The sequence below is a fragment of the Adiantum capillus-veneris genome, chromosome 19 (assembly GCF_014529385.1).
Source record: "Adiantum capillus-veneris isolate H3 chromosome 19, ASM1452938v2, whole genome shotgun sequence".
NCBI classification, from domain to species: domain Eukaryota; kingdom Viridiplantae; phylum Streptophyta; class Polypodiopsida; order Polypodiales; family Pteridaceae; genus Adiantum; species Adiantum capillus-veneris.
This window is the reverse complement of record NC_140949.1, coordinates 58,128,557-58,141,666: the sequence shown is the minus strand read 5'-3', so window position 1 is coordinate 58,141,666 and position 13,110 is coordinate 58,128,557. Positions and strand designations below refer to the sequence as shown.

Genomic DNA, 13,110 nt, shown 5'->3' with positions numbered 1-13,110 from the left:
TGGTTTGGTTATGGTTTTTTTGCACTTCCTTTTTATTTCAATCAGCTTTGGAGTTCTAACCATCAAATTTTCAGTACTTCAGAGTTTATGGTCGTTTAGACCAAAATATGGTTTTCAACAGTTTTTTCCCTGATTCTTCAGCCTAAATTTGATGGTGAGAGTTTTTACTTGCTTTACTCCTAAGTAGAGAATTGAAACATGAAAGGAAAATAGACAAAACAATACAAATTGAAGTCGAAACTACAAACGGTACGGCACTCTGAAAGCGATGAGAAAATCAGAGAATGAAACGCTTTCGGCTATCTCACTCACAACCCTCTTACCTCTCGAGAATAGATCTAGCCAATCCTCGACTCTTAATGTCTACCAAGCACTAAACCTCGTGTCTAGCTGCTTGATCGCTAAAGTGTAATTGTAATGGGAGGTAAGATCAAGGTTTCTAAGTGAAAGCCATGACTCGGTCACTCACCACCTAAGGATCACTTTCCTCAACAACAGCGTCAATGTTAGCGGGTTGTCGTGACACACATCTATAGCATAGCTTTTTGGCACTAACATAGTGTCAATACTCGAGGAAGCGACTCGGATGGGGCATGGAAGCTCTTCGAGATTGTCAAACTCAAATAAGTGAACCAACAAAATAACTCAACACCAAACACATGCAAATCTCTCGCTCTTGGATCTACCCATGTACCTATCTCATATGTCACCGCACTTAGTTGTCAATCCGTTTCAGCACCCAAATGGATTCTAAATGCTACAAAACTTTGGGAGAAGGTCAAGAATACTTAAAGACACTATCCTACTAAGATTGATTGCATTTCGAAGAGGTATCAAAATCACGATCCATCATAATATATGTCTCACAAACAACAACATAATACATAAGATAGATCGCCCTAGGACCTAGGAAAACTCTCCTATAGTTGGAATATCCAAAAACACTCATTAATGAGCATTGAACAAGGAACACATTGCAAGTTTCAAAATTGAAATTTCAATACTAGAACTCAAGATATTCACCCTTAGCCGTACATTTCAAACTCCTCAAAAAATCTCCATAATAATCATGTCCTTTCCCACTTTACAACTTAGACTTTATACCTAGGGTTCTCTTGGCCAGAGGCCAAGGCCGCTCGGAATGGGCTTAGACTCATTACAGATTTTACCCTCAAGTTTTAAGAGCTTTTCCATCTTTCAATCAAAGATGATCGAAATAATTACAAGGCTTTCGAAAAAAGATTGAGAGTACATCAAATGTTTAGGTTTAAGGAAGAAGGGGTCGACTTGAAGGGTGCTCATTTGGCTTGACCGCTAACAATGTGAAAGCTCTTAGCATGTCTTAGTAATAGAATAGTAGAGATGGAGAAGAGGAAACTATCATTGGCTTAGATTTGCATCCATAACCAAGAGCTTGAGCATAGAGTTTGTCTCTAGAGCTCCCATGCGAAAGGGAGTGTGAGAATCTCATTCTTGCTTAGCCACTCTTGAGCACTTTGGAGTGTGAGAATGAGAAACAAAGAGAGCCAAAAATCTCAACAGGCCCTTCCTGTTATCTCATGTGAAACAAAAGAATGCATACAACTTGGCCAATGAAAAGTGACTTTCCTAAAAATGCAACTTATGCATAATCAAACACTTGTGTTCACTTTCTAAGATTTAAGTAAGTGATCCCTCTTCTCTTGGACTTTGCTTTGCAAGTGTATACACCACTCACACTCACACACATTTGTTAAATTCACGCAAAGCAAGTATGTGCTACTTTGGACATGTGGCCTAGCCAAGCTTAATAAAGAAGGTCTATAGTCAAATTTCTAAATGGGGAAGGACTGATCTAACCTTAGTCTTGAGCTTTTATGTTTCATTTATTAGGAACCATAAACTTACTTGTTTATCAATCAGCTCGGGTGCAAGACCTTTGCACAAACCTTGGAGGTTTATGAAGCTAACCTGGGGCTACAACCTACCTGCTAATTTAAGATTTCGTAAACTAGGATAAAATTTGGTAAAAATAAAACTCACCCTTTGGACTTTAAAAGTTTTACCTCTTGTGCAAAACTTTACCACAGTGGTTTGAAGGTGCCACCAAGCTGCTCTCAAAACCTGCTAAATTTAGACTTGCTGAATTTAAACAATTTATGGCAAGTTACAATTTCACCCTAAGGCGTTTCAGATTTCATACTTGGAGTCTAAAGAGTTACTCTAATGGCTTGAGCTTAGTACATTCACTTCTTTTTATTTTTAGCTCTCGATCATCTCCTTTGTCCTGTACCTTTGATCAAGGTTGCACAAGATGCATTTATCCTTTCTTGACCTCTACCTATGAATGAGATAATTAGTTAGCAATTACCCTTGCTCTTTTATGAACTTTTTCCCTCTTGACCTGTTGGTTCATTAGCACTTAATTAATTTCACTTGGTCCCTTTTTATTTTTCATGAACTTAAGTGGCCAATTTAAGCTGGAATATACTTTTAGAAGGTTAGAAATCAATATTCATGACATGTGTGCTAGGTCTAATGTATTTTTGACTACTTACAATCTGCACCAACCTACAATTCAGGATGTTGTTTCTTGGGTTGCAGAGTGTATGTTCAACATTTGTAGTATAGTGAAGCTATAGGTTGACTAAAAGTGAGGACCCCTCTCCTCTGCTTGCATCTTGGGTGAAATATATTTATGACAAGGTTATTACTCAGGGGCATTGCTTTGGTTCCCATGTATGTCAATGCGGTGTACCTCCAAAAGCACAAAATGTTTTTGATGAGCTTCCCATTCATGATCATCAATAGCCAAGGCTTACTCGATTCACGTTGTGCTTAATTCAGCTTTGCTTGATATCTGTGCCAAGTAGAGTGATTTGCAAAACACATCAATATGAGCTTTCTATCTAGAGATGTTGTCTCTTGGAGTGCAGTTATTGCAGGTTATGTTTAAAGGTAGGCATCGTGTTGGGATGTTTTTAGTGTACACAAAGCCATGACCTTCACATGTCATCACCTTCACTTGCGTTTTGTAGGCATGTGACACAATACAAGAAGTTGAGATGTGAAAAAAGTCCATGATGAGATTAATATGCGGGTACGTTTGAAAAGCAAAATATAGCTTGGTCAATCTTTGGTCAATACATATGCCAAGTGTGGTGTGAATAGAGCTACTAATGCTTCTCTTCTCCATCCAAAGGAAAAAGACGGAATCTAAAAAAGAGGCAAAAAACGATGTAGTCCGACTGAATGTCGTTGGAGAACCACTCATGACCAAGGTGGGATGGAAGAAGTACACTAAATTACAAGAAAACCTTGAAAGAAGTATGGACTACTGATACGGATAGTGAGCCTTGAAAAGACGAGATAAGTGTACCATCATATTTCAAGAATTACACTATCCAAGGTCATCGAATATGAGTCACATACTATAAACATCGTGGAGCACTGCAAGATCGAGCTATGCAGGTATTCTGATGCATAAAATTAAGGCTTGGAGAGCAAGCTGAAAGATTGCAAAAGAGAGGGGGAGGGAGAGGACACGAGATATGATATTATTTTGCTGCCAAGGGCAACAAGTTATGTACCAGTATTTATAATTACACAATGTCATATTGAAGGGGATACAATCTAGAGCCTCATCTTGATACTACTGCGTCTCTTCTCCATCCAAAGGAAAAAGAAGGTACCTAAGAAAGAGGCAAAAAAGGATGTAGTCCGAGTGGATACCTTTGGAGAACCACTCATGTGTACAATGAATTGAAGTAGACATTGAAAGAAGAATGGAATACTAAGGTGGAGAGTGATACGAATAGTGAGCCCTCAAAAGATGAGCTAAGTGAACCATCTCATTTCAAGAAGTACACTATCCAAGTTCGTCGAATACGAGTCACATACCATATACACCGTGGAGGACTGCAAGATCAAGCTATGTGGGTACACATTCTGATGCATAAGATTAAGGCTTGGAGAGCAAGCTCAAAGATCGCAAAGGGGGAGGACAAAGAAATGTAATATTACTTTGATATCAGGGCAGCAGGTTATGTACTAGAAGTTGTAATCACACAATGTTATATTGAATGGAAAACAATCTTATCTTGGAAGGAGCCTCATATAAACGGGAAAATTTCAATGTTTCCTTGTCAATTGCACGGGATATTAGCTGCCATCCATTTGGAAGAATGGTGCTATGATATACAATCCAAATGTGCAACTAATCTTGACTTGCTATAAGTTTTTTCAACCTATAATTCAAAACACAGATACCAAGGAGACGCAAACACCAAGAGAAAGGTAAAGATAAGAAGACTAGAACGTGAAAAGACACACAAATTGCATAGACAGCCTCTTTATAAAGTGACACACAAATTGCATAGACAGTCCTTTGAGTCTCCAATGTCATTGGACTTTTCATTTCCTACATCCTCACCTTGCACCTTAGTATTTTAGTTGTTTGGAAAGGTTCTTTATATTTTTCAAATATCAGAGAGCTAATAGAAAAGAACAAGTAAATTTTTTGTAAAAAAGGCCATAACTTGAAATATGAACATCACTTATCCATTAGAAACTACAGTACAACGATTTTTAGTGGTCAGGATGCCCAATTCAAACAGTTCGGCTGCAATTTGTGTTGAAAAATCATTTGCAAGCACAAAATAAAAGGTTTAACTCATGAGCCAACTTCGAGTATAAAACACTTCAAAACTAATGTATTTTCATTTCTCATAAAAATTCTAGCGAGTTATATCGGTTAAGAGGACATAAAAGGGTCCAAGGCTAACATTCCTAACCCAAGAAAATAAGGGCACACTTAAAACTCCTCCAATTTTGAGGTCAAAAGTTGAAGTATTTGCCGGTATTAACACAATACTAGTTAAAATTTGCCAGTTTTCTTCAAAGAAAACTCGGAATGTAGCTGAGAAATTGCAATTTTAGCTGGTTAAAAATACACTAAACCCTGGTCTTTTGCTAAAACTCGACCCTCCGATAACCAGTCTAGTGTTGAAATCTCTAGTGATTCTTGCTGTTGTCCTTTCACCGTTGGTTAAGAAATACTACTTTTGTGCTCATAGCCTAGTGGTCAAGCTGGATGAGTGGGTGTAAATACCTAGGCTCGATCCCCTGGCGGCACCTCTCTAAATCTTTCAGAATCAGCTCAAGAAAAGGAAAACAAATTCTCTCAATCAGCTGAAACATACAGGTCAATGCTCTATCGAGGCCATTGCCATGACTGCTGCATCATTGCCCTGCATTCCGCAGTGACGAACTCGGAGTTGTATTGCTGCTGTTTATCCCTTGCTTTCCATGTCCAAAACTCATGAAGCCTGCTTTTGCACCTTCACAAATCCATCTGCTTCTATTTAAATCCTGAGCAAACGTGACAAGATAAGAACCCAATGACAAAAAAACGTTGAAAACACACCATTTGCAGTCCGATTGCAGTCGTGAAGAAGCTTGATGACGTATCTTGTGGATCGTATGAAGCTCTCTGATTGAAAAAAAAAGTGCTGGGGTAAATGCCAGTCCACACCCTTGGAGTCCTTATAAGACGAGATAGGACGTTCTGATTGGGCCAATCATGCAAGAACAGCTATTAAGTGGTCAGCCGACAAATGGTTGCAACCACAAGGTTTTAAGCTTCTGGCAGAATGACAATCTGGAAAGAGGCATTTGTTGTGCATCTCGCTTCGATTCAGTTTTGAAACGGAGGTGTCGCCTGCCCAACTGAAAAGTGAGTTCTGCTTCTCAATGCTCTATATCCTCAACGAGGATTCGTCGAGGCTGCCAATCCTTAAAAATCATTAGTGTGATACCAAGTTGTCCGTGGATTTTCTTTTAGAACGGCCAGGAATGGCAGTACCTTGATGATGAGACTTGTGCTTTTCTCTATGCCGCTGATTGGTGATTGCGATGGCAATGTCATTCGGAAAGAGGGAACCCCACATGATATGAAGAATTGTCCAAAGGAAGACAATCAGCACGGTAAGAGTCGCAAATGCCGAAAAAGTGACAGCGAGCACCTGTGTAAGACTGTGCCGCACTTGTATGGAATACTGGACCGTCGCGTTTGCCAATGCAGTCATTGGAAAGGTATACGCCCACCATGCGATGGAGAACCTGCACACCAGATTATATGTTAACATCAGCTTCACTGCTTTCAGAACAAGGTGAAGGCTCATGTTGGCATTTTGATACAGAAAATAGAAAAAGAAGTCATTTACAAATCAAGAGAAGGCATTCAAAAATACGTACGGCTTTCTCCCTTCTCCTCTTAAGGCATGTTATAACACGCCAAAAATGATGATAATCTAGCACAAAAGACTTAAGTTGAAAAAGAACCCAAGATAAAATGTGTGCCACCCCCCGACAATGTTGAGGTTTTGTTAAAGGAATAACCTTTTGCACAAATTCTTTAAAGAGAATTGAAATGTATTGGACACTACAGTGGTATTATGTTTGAACACGAACGGAAGGCGAGTCCCGACGACCAAAAATCTGGTTATAGACAGCCAGCACCTCTCAAAGTTCACCACATATCTACAAACAAACATCGATCCATAGCAGACATCTTTACCACAAAAGGAAAGGTACCGGTTCAAACTCTTTTATGCCAAACTGTCAGCGCAATGCTTCGGATAGCACATACCCTAGAATATAGAGTTGAGACTTCATCTTAAAAGTACATATCTACCTGTACTGGGAACATAACGCATGCATAAATCCAAATGGGTCATTATGTGTTTTTGGCATAACTTAACTTTGGGCAGTCTGCTTAAGAAATTAAAACATAAAACATGGTATATGGTTTCATATACTTACAAAGTTCAGTACTTCAAAACTATGAGAAGGATGAGTTTGACCAGATTAAAGCCTACAATGTTGAACTTTAGGTGAAGTATAAACTTACTATAAAGCCTATTACAAGACATCTATAAAACTGAATTTATGCCATTTCTTGTTATGCCATTTGGGTTAACTAAAGCAACCTTCTTAACAGCATAACTTTCAGAAATCATAACCACAAAAACAGCATCCATTTACCCTTTATAAGCATCTGGTTCAAGTGAGTTACAATGACTGCACAAAACAATTGATACACACAAAAGGTTTAGGTGAACTCACCGAAAACCACAAAAGAACTTGACTCGAACTACCTGCCAGGCAATCAGAAAAGGTGTTATGAGTAAAATCTTGAAACAAAAGTTAGGTATGCATGTATGTAGGTGCTTTTATTCAGATCATTATTAGCTTACCAGTGAGACAAACAGGAACAAAGCAACATAGTAAACCACCTTCGAGATCTGGTCGAATTCACCAACAATATATCTCCAAGCCACACTAGCGGTGCTTGGGGCTGCTATGAAGAGGAAAAACACGGGATGAAGCTCCTTAGAAAGTGCCTCTGCACTTGGAAGCCTTTGATAAAGGGTAACAAAGAGAACCAAATAATGGGCACAACCGACAGCCCAGAAAAACAAAGCTGGCTCTATCCATCCGACTTGCGCTCCTAAGATCGCAGAGACAAAGTTGGCCACCAGTGAAACGTGAGTAGATGCATTGGCCACTTTTGATAGCCTCCTCTTCCCTCCAGAAAGCCATTGTCCATATATCTTCAGCTCCAAGATCAACAAGGGTGTTATAAATACACACCAAAATGAAGGATGTATCCTTGTGGCGATGCTTGGAGGTATGCCAATGCCTATGAGCATGCAACCTATCCATGGAGCAAAGAAGAAGTTCACTCTCACGGGATGATGAAACTCGCGTCGTACTGCCTCAAAGTACAAAAGGCATTTGAGAGCGTATATGATGAGAGTGGCAACAAGAACAAAGAGAGCTAAGCACCAAAGAGCAAAATTAACTCCAAGAGGCACATGTAGGAATGTCATGGATGGGCTCATTGCCACAATTTTCCAAAGGTTGGCTTGAGTGGCCAGTCCCAAGGAGATACCAAAAGAAACTACAGGAAAGCGAAGGAGGAAAGGCCATCGCTGCTCAAGAGGAAGGAGTAGCTCTTCAGAATCCTGCACAAAATTATCTTATTAGTCCTTCACGTTGGTGTCAACACTCGCTCATCATGTATGCATGTGTGCATGCATGTATGTTTGTACATACATACCTTATGTATAATTTGTATCTGTACAAAAGTACAGAAACAAATAGATAACACATATCCAGAGCACACGCATGTTGTGTGCACACATTTGCAACTGGATAAGCCTCAATACCACCAACACAATAAATTCTGCTTTTTATAATAATTAAGAAATGCAGAAAAGAGGTTCTGCTGTTGAGAAGATGCTCATTAATTGTAGAAAAATACTTTTACCAGTAATCATATATAACAAATCTGTGAAGGAAGTTGGCTGCTTTTTCGTACTAATCAAAATCAAAATCCTTTTGAAAGTGCTTGAATATGTTCACTAATGACCTACTAAACAAACAAAAAAACCACCTGACCTTCAATATTTCTAGCTCCGGACCTCTTAAAGCATCAAAATAGCGACCAGCTGACACACTTCCCTTGTCTGCACTCTTGTTCCTTTTTCCAAGTGTGTTACCGATTTCTTGTTTCTGCTGCTCTTGTTCTTGTCGCGAATGAACACGAGACATCCGCCCTTCAGAAATTCCAGACCGTGTTCTAAAGAATTCATAATTCTCCTCTTTTGGCATATTTCTGAAACCATTAGGATCATCATCATGACTTGTCACTGACAGAGAATATTGCCTTTTGAGAGGTTGAGATTGTAATGTATGATCCATGCTGGGTGGTTCATTTTTCTTTCTGATGGAAAGTTTCTTTACAAGCTGTCCTTCAAATCCAGAGCCTACTGTCAGAAATCTTGGATGCAAGGGAGGTGATCCCGGTATGTAAGAAGGTTCACTTGTTCGGACAAACTCCGGAGCAGCAGAGCTTGAATGCTGGCTTTCAGCTATCAACTTGCCTATATCAATCATTGCAAATACATCTGCACAAGAACTTCCATCTCTTTGTCTGTGAAGTGGTTCCAAGCTTGGGCTCTCATTAACAAGCACCCCTTTATCAAGAATGAGCTCTTGTGGAGGATGCTCGCTGTCAAAAGATCCATCTCTTTGTTTGTAAAGTGGCTCCAGGCCGGGGCTCTCAATAACAAGCATCCCTTTATCAACAATGAGCTCTTGTGGAGGATGCTGGCTGTCACAAGAGGTAGTAGACATTTGCCTGGCCTCTCTATCAGATGTGAGTGGAGCATCTACATTGTCCGGGACAATGGCATTCGGATACGTTTTGCAACGCCCAATGGTGGAGACACGTGCTTGTCCATCATAAGGGGGTAGCAAAGGTTTATCAATGTGCGACAAAGGTCTCTCATTGAGGTGCAGAAACACCTGTTTGTCTTCCCCCACATACATATTATGCTCATTGGCATTAGAATGATTCTCACTTGTCAAATATGGGCTAATCATTTGCAGAGGTAATGACTGCAGGATTTAGAAAGGCTGAGGAACAAGGTGACGACTCACGTTGGCATTCTAAAACAAAAGAATGAAAAGAAAGTCATATATACGAGGCTCTTAAATGAAGGAACCCATTTACAAACTGAAACACAAAAGAAGATTACAATGCTTCACATGAAAAAGTAGGTCCAGCAAGTATAGCAAATAATCAGATAATCAAATGCATGTATCCCCCTTCTTCAATAAGGCTTGCTTAGAAAGCCAACGATCAGATATGTATGCCGCACTTCCTTCTCTTGTTTTAAAAAGACAATTAAGTGAATGTACATGGAAGGTTGCATTCATTTCTACTCTGCTCCAAAAGAGAAAAAGCCTAGCATGATCCCACCTTCATTAAAATTTTCAAATGAACCTAAACAATCGAAATTACAAAGTGAGAAACCATACAAAATCGAAGGATAATTAGTCCTGATTTCATCAATTACCTCTACATACTACTCCACAAAAGATATTTTGAAGACGCTTATAGCTGTATTTTAAGCACTAGTTAACAAGAGAAGGAACCAAGATCGGGTAGGAGACTCACATTTTGAGAAAAAGTAGCTGTAAATGCTCCTCTCTCTCTCTCTCTCTCTCTCTCTCTCTCTCTTAATTCTCCCACTGCTCCAAACAGAAAAGAGGGCCTTAGAGGGCGCGCAAATGAGAGCTGATCATGGATTGATGGTAGCTGTCAAAGAGAGGAATTATTAAGTAGTCATTAAGCCCATGAAGAGAAAAAGGCTGTACTAAAAGGAACAACAACGCAAACTTGCAAAACTACATTTTGCTGTCCATGGAAGCAGTATCACAAGCAAACCCAAAGTACATTAGAGGGGGCATACGCTATGAAAAGAAAACTTACAGAATATTCTGCTGTGGAGGGCGAATTGCTCCGCGCGCCGGGCCTACAAATTGAAAAAACGCGAATGAGAAGGAGTTGAATTGCCCACCTTCGAGGTACGCAGGTCGTTCTCTGCACTAGTACGTCGACCCCTCTTGTTAAGAGCAGCACACCGCATTCACAAATACACACGCGTGAGTTTATTATTCATTTTTCAAAAGTTTCGTCTGCTGCAGGTGCGACTCCCTCTCACCGCCTTTCCTCGAGCAATACACACCACGTGTCAGCAGTATTCATACAATTATGGTAGGCTAATATATCTGTGGCTAAATTTGGAAAAATCCTTTTTAGTGGGAATCTATAGGAGATCCCCAGTGAATTTTAGAAGAAAGGGAAGGGATGGGCGATAGGTCGCAAACGAGGTGGCCAACACAGGGATGGAAAAGGAGGCGCTAGTGGAAATGTGACGGTTGCGCACAAGCTGCATGGAGGTAGCAGTGCATGTGGAGCTACTGGAAAGCGTGCACTCTCGTGCTAGGCGTAGGGGGTGCAGGCATTGTGACTGCTGAACCCGCAGGGAACATGTTTTTTCTACATGCCGAGCCTCGTTTATAAGTGACACGGGGTGTCACTCGAGGGATCGACGGCGGGGGCGCGTGGACGGCCGGGCGCGCGATTTGGGCCGTCGGATCGACGCAGCAGGGGGGGCAAGTTTTTGACTGCGCAAAGTCGCAATGCTTTCATCGAGTCGCGATAGGGCAGGTGGTTAAGGTTGTGGGCTACGGAGCTGGACGTCGTGGGTTCGAAGGGGAGGATGCGCAGCAGGCAGCCCTAATTTTTTATTTAACTGGGTGCGTGATCAACGGCTGATCTTGCCTCAGCCGTCGATCCCGCGAGTCCTGCCCGTGTCAATTATCAACGAGGCATGCCGAGGGAGCAACTATTGACTTAACTGTAGACCGACACACGTTTCCACAGCGTGGCAAGCATGCAGCTATTGAGTGAGATCTTTTTTTTTTTAATTCCATAAATGGCGAGAGAATTCTATTAAGAAGACACAACTGATACACAAAACAAAGGGCTTGCAGTTGGATCAGGATTACATTCCGAATTACAATCCGACTTCCTATGGGACTATGATAAGCTTTACAATCGAATTTAGTTACAAAAGAGTGGGCTGCGGGCTGTCTCACGGGGTGTCTCCCAGACTGCTTCCCCCTGGAAAATAACTGATTACTTCTTGCAAATGGTTGAGTAGCCTTATCCCATTGTTGAGTTGCCGCCTTACTTTCTCCCCTTCAGCCTTGCACTCATCTAACATTTTCTACAGGTGAGTGTAAGAACCATCTAGCAAAATCTAACACCAGGGATTATTTTTACAAACCTTCTACTGGACATATTGGGTCTACACCAAATCCATTAATTAATTTGTCATTGAGATTCGCAAGGAATCTCAGGATTGAATGGCAAAAGTTTCCAAGCTGTCATGATCAAAGTCCTGCTGTGCGCTCGTCTGCCCCTGCCGCCTCCCCCAATCGCGGACTCCCCCACCCCTATCGGCTCCCCATGTTTGCCCGTTGCGCAGGATGCTTGACCATGCACCTGTCGTCCTCAGGTGTGGGATACGCCCCTCTGCCTCGCTTAGCTTGCCATCTCCCTACGACTGTCTCTCTCTTTCTCCTCCACAGCAGGTCACCCTTGCAGACAAATGAAGCAAATTATCGCAGTCCGGGCGTGCCCCGCACACAAAGCAGAGGCAGAGACAGTCGTCAAGAGGCCAAGATGCATACTGGACGGGGAGCTCGACAGGCAGAGTTAGAGAGAGAGAGAGAGAGCAACATGGCCACCGCAAAAAAAAAAACATATGTTGTTGCTGCATCGAGCTAACCCTGCACTCCCTTCGCCCATCCGCACGCAAAACATCTCGTATCCCTGAAATTTCAAAATTTCCCAAAATACAATCATATCTATTTTGGTTGGATTACCAAGATTTTCTCATATTTGTTTCTTTTTTACAATGGAGATACGCGTTTGAGTGCTTAGCATGTAAGTTGTCACATATTATGTCGCATCATTATATACAAAGCCAAACGACCATAAGTAGTATTGAGGTGAAAAATTTGCTAGGCTTTGAAGCAAACTGGGAAAACCTTACATGTTTTACTTCAAAGCCTTGCAAATTCTTCACCCCAAAACTACTACTAGCACATGCAAATATGTTATATTTGGCTAAGATGAAATAAAAGTAGACAATTAGAAAGATTCCCCTCTTCTGCACCCTCCGTCCCAAAAGAAAATAAATTTTTTTGCCCACGCTCCTCCCCATCTACACCCAACATCATCTCTTTGTCAACATGCCCTCTCAATACCCCTAGCTTTGCATGTAGCACCTCAACCACCGACTCGCTTCACCAACAAAGGGTGTTCAATGAGAGAGATCGACAAATCTCTACACTAGTCGAAGGTGAATCCAGCCTACAACCCTGCAAATGTTGTCATAAAATCTAATATCTAATATCTAACCAACCCAAATAATTCTCTCATATTAAACTGATCACTTAATGTGGGAGAATAAACGAGAATAAGTGTTAAGATATAGACATGTGCTTATAGAGCTATCTCAACGCGTAGCCAATGGTAAAGGGGTCCAAATGAGAGATGGTCTATCAAAGAGCAAGGCTAACCAAAAACCTTAGGGTTAGCTTCATTGAAGACCTCCAATAATGTGTGTAAAAGTCCTTTGACCTTAGGTAAGCTAGGGATGAGCTTGAGGCGGGAACCCGACCCAGCTCGAGGTGCTAGTCCTGCTT

General features: G+C 41.1%; 1 protein-coding gene across 5 annotated transcripts; it reads right to left on the bottom strand.

Moving 5' to 3' along the window:
• Positions 1–4,663: 4,663 nt before the first annotated feature.
• LOC147434077 (S-type anion channel SLAH2-like) lies at positions 4,664–10,541 on the bottom strand. Of its 5 annotated transcripts, none has more exons than XR_015185338.1 (6): positions 10,007–10,146; positions 8,443–9,495; positions 7,236–8,006; positions 7,105–7,136; positions 5,405–6,099; positions 4,664–5,332 (listed from the first exon to the last, which is right to left on the bottom strand). XR_015185338.1 is itself a non-coding variant. In XM_086490697.1 (6 exons), exons 2-6 carry the CDS (start codon positions 9,427–9,429, stop codon positions 5,744–5,746), a joined length of 2,067 nt encoding a protein of 688 aa, XP_086346823.1. In that variant the 5' UTR covers positions 9,430–9,495; positions 10,007–10,146; the 3' UTR covers positions 4,664–5,743. The 5 variants fall into 5 exon arrangements, 3 of the variants coding, with proteins under 3 accessions (XP_086346823.1, XP_086346822.1, XP_086346821.1); XR_015185337.1 differs by having other exon boundaries at positions 4,664–5,318; XM_086490697.1 differs by having other exon boundaries at positions 4,664–5,763; positions 5,843–6,099.
• Between the last annotated feature and the right edge of the window lie 2,569 nt (positions 10,542–13,110).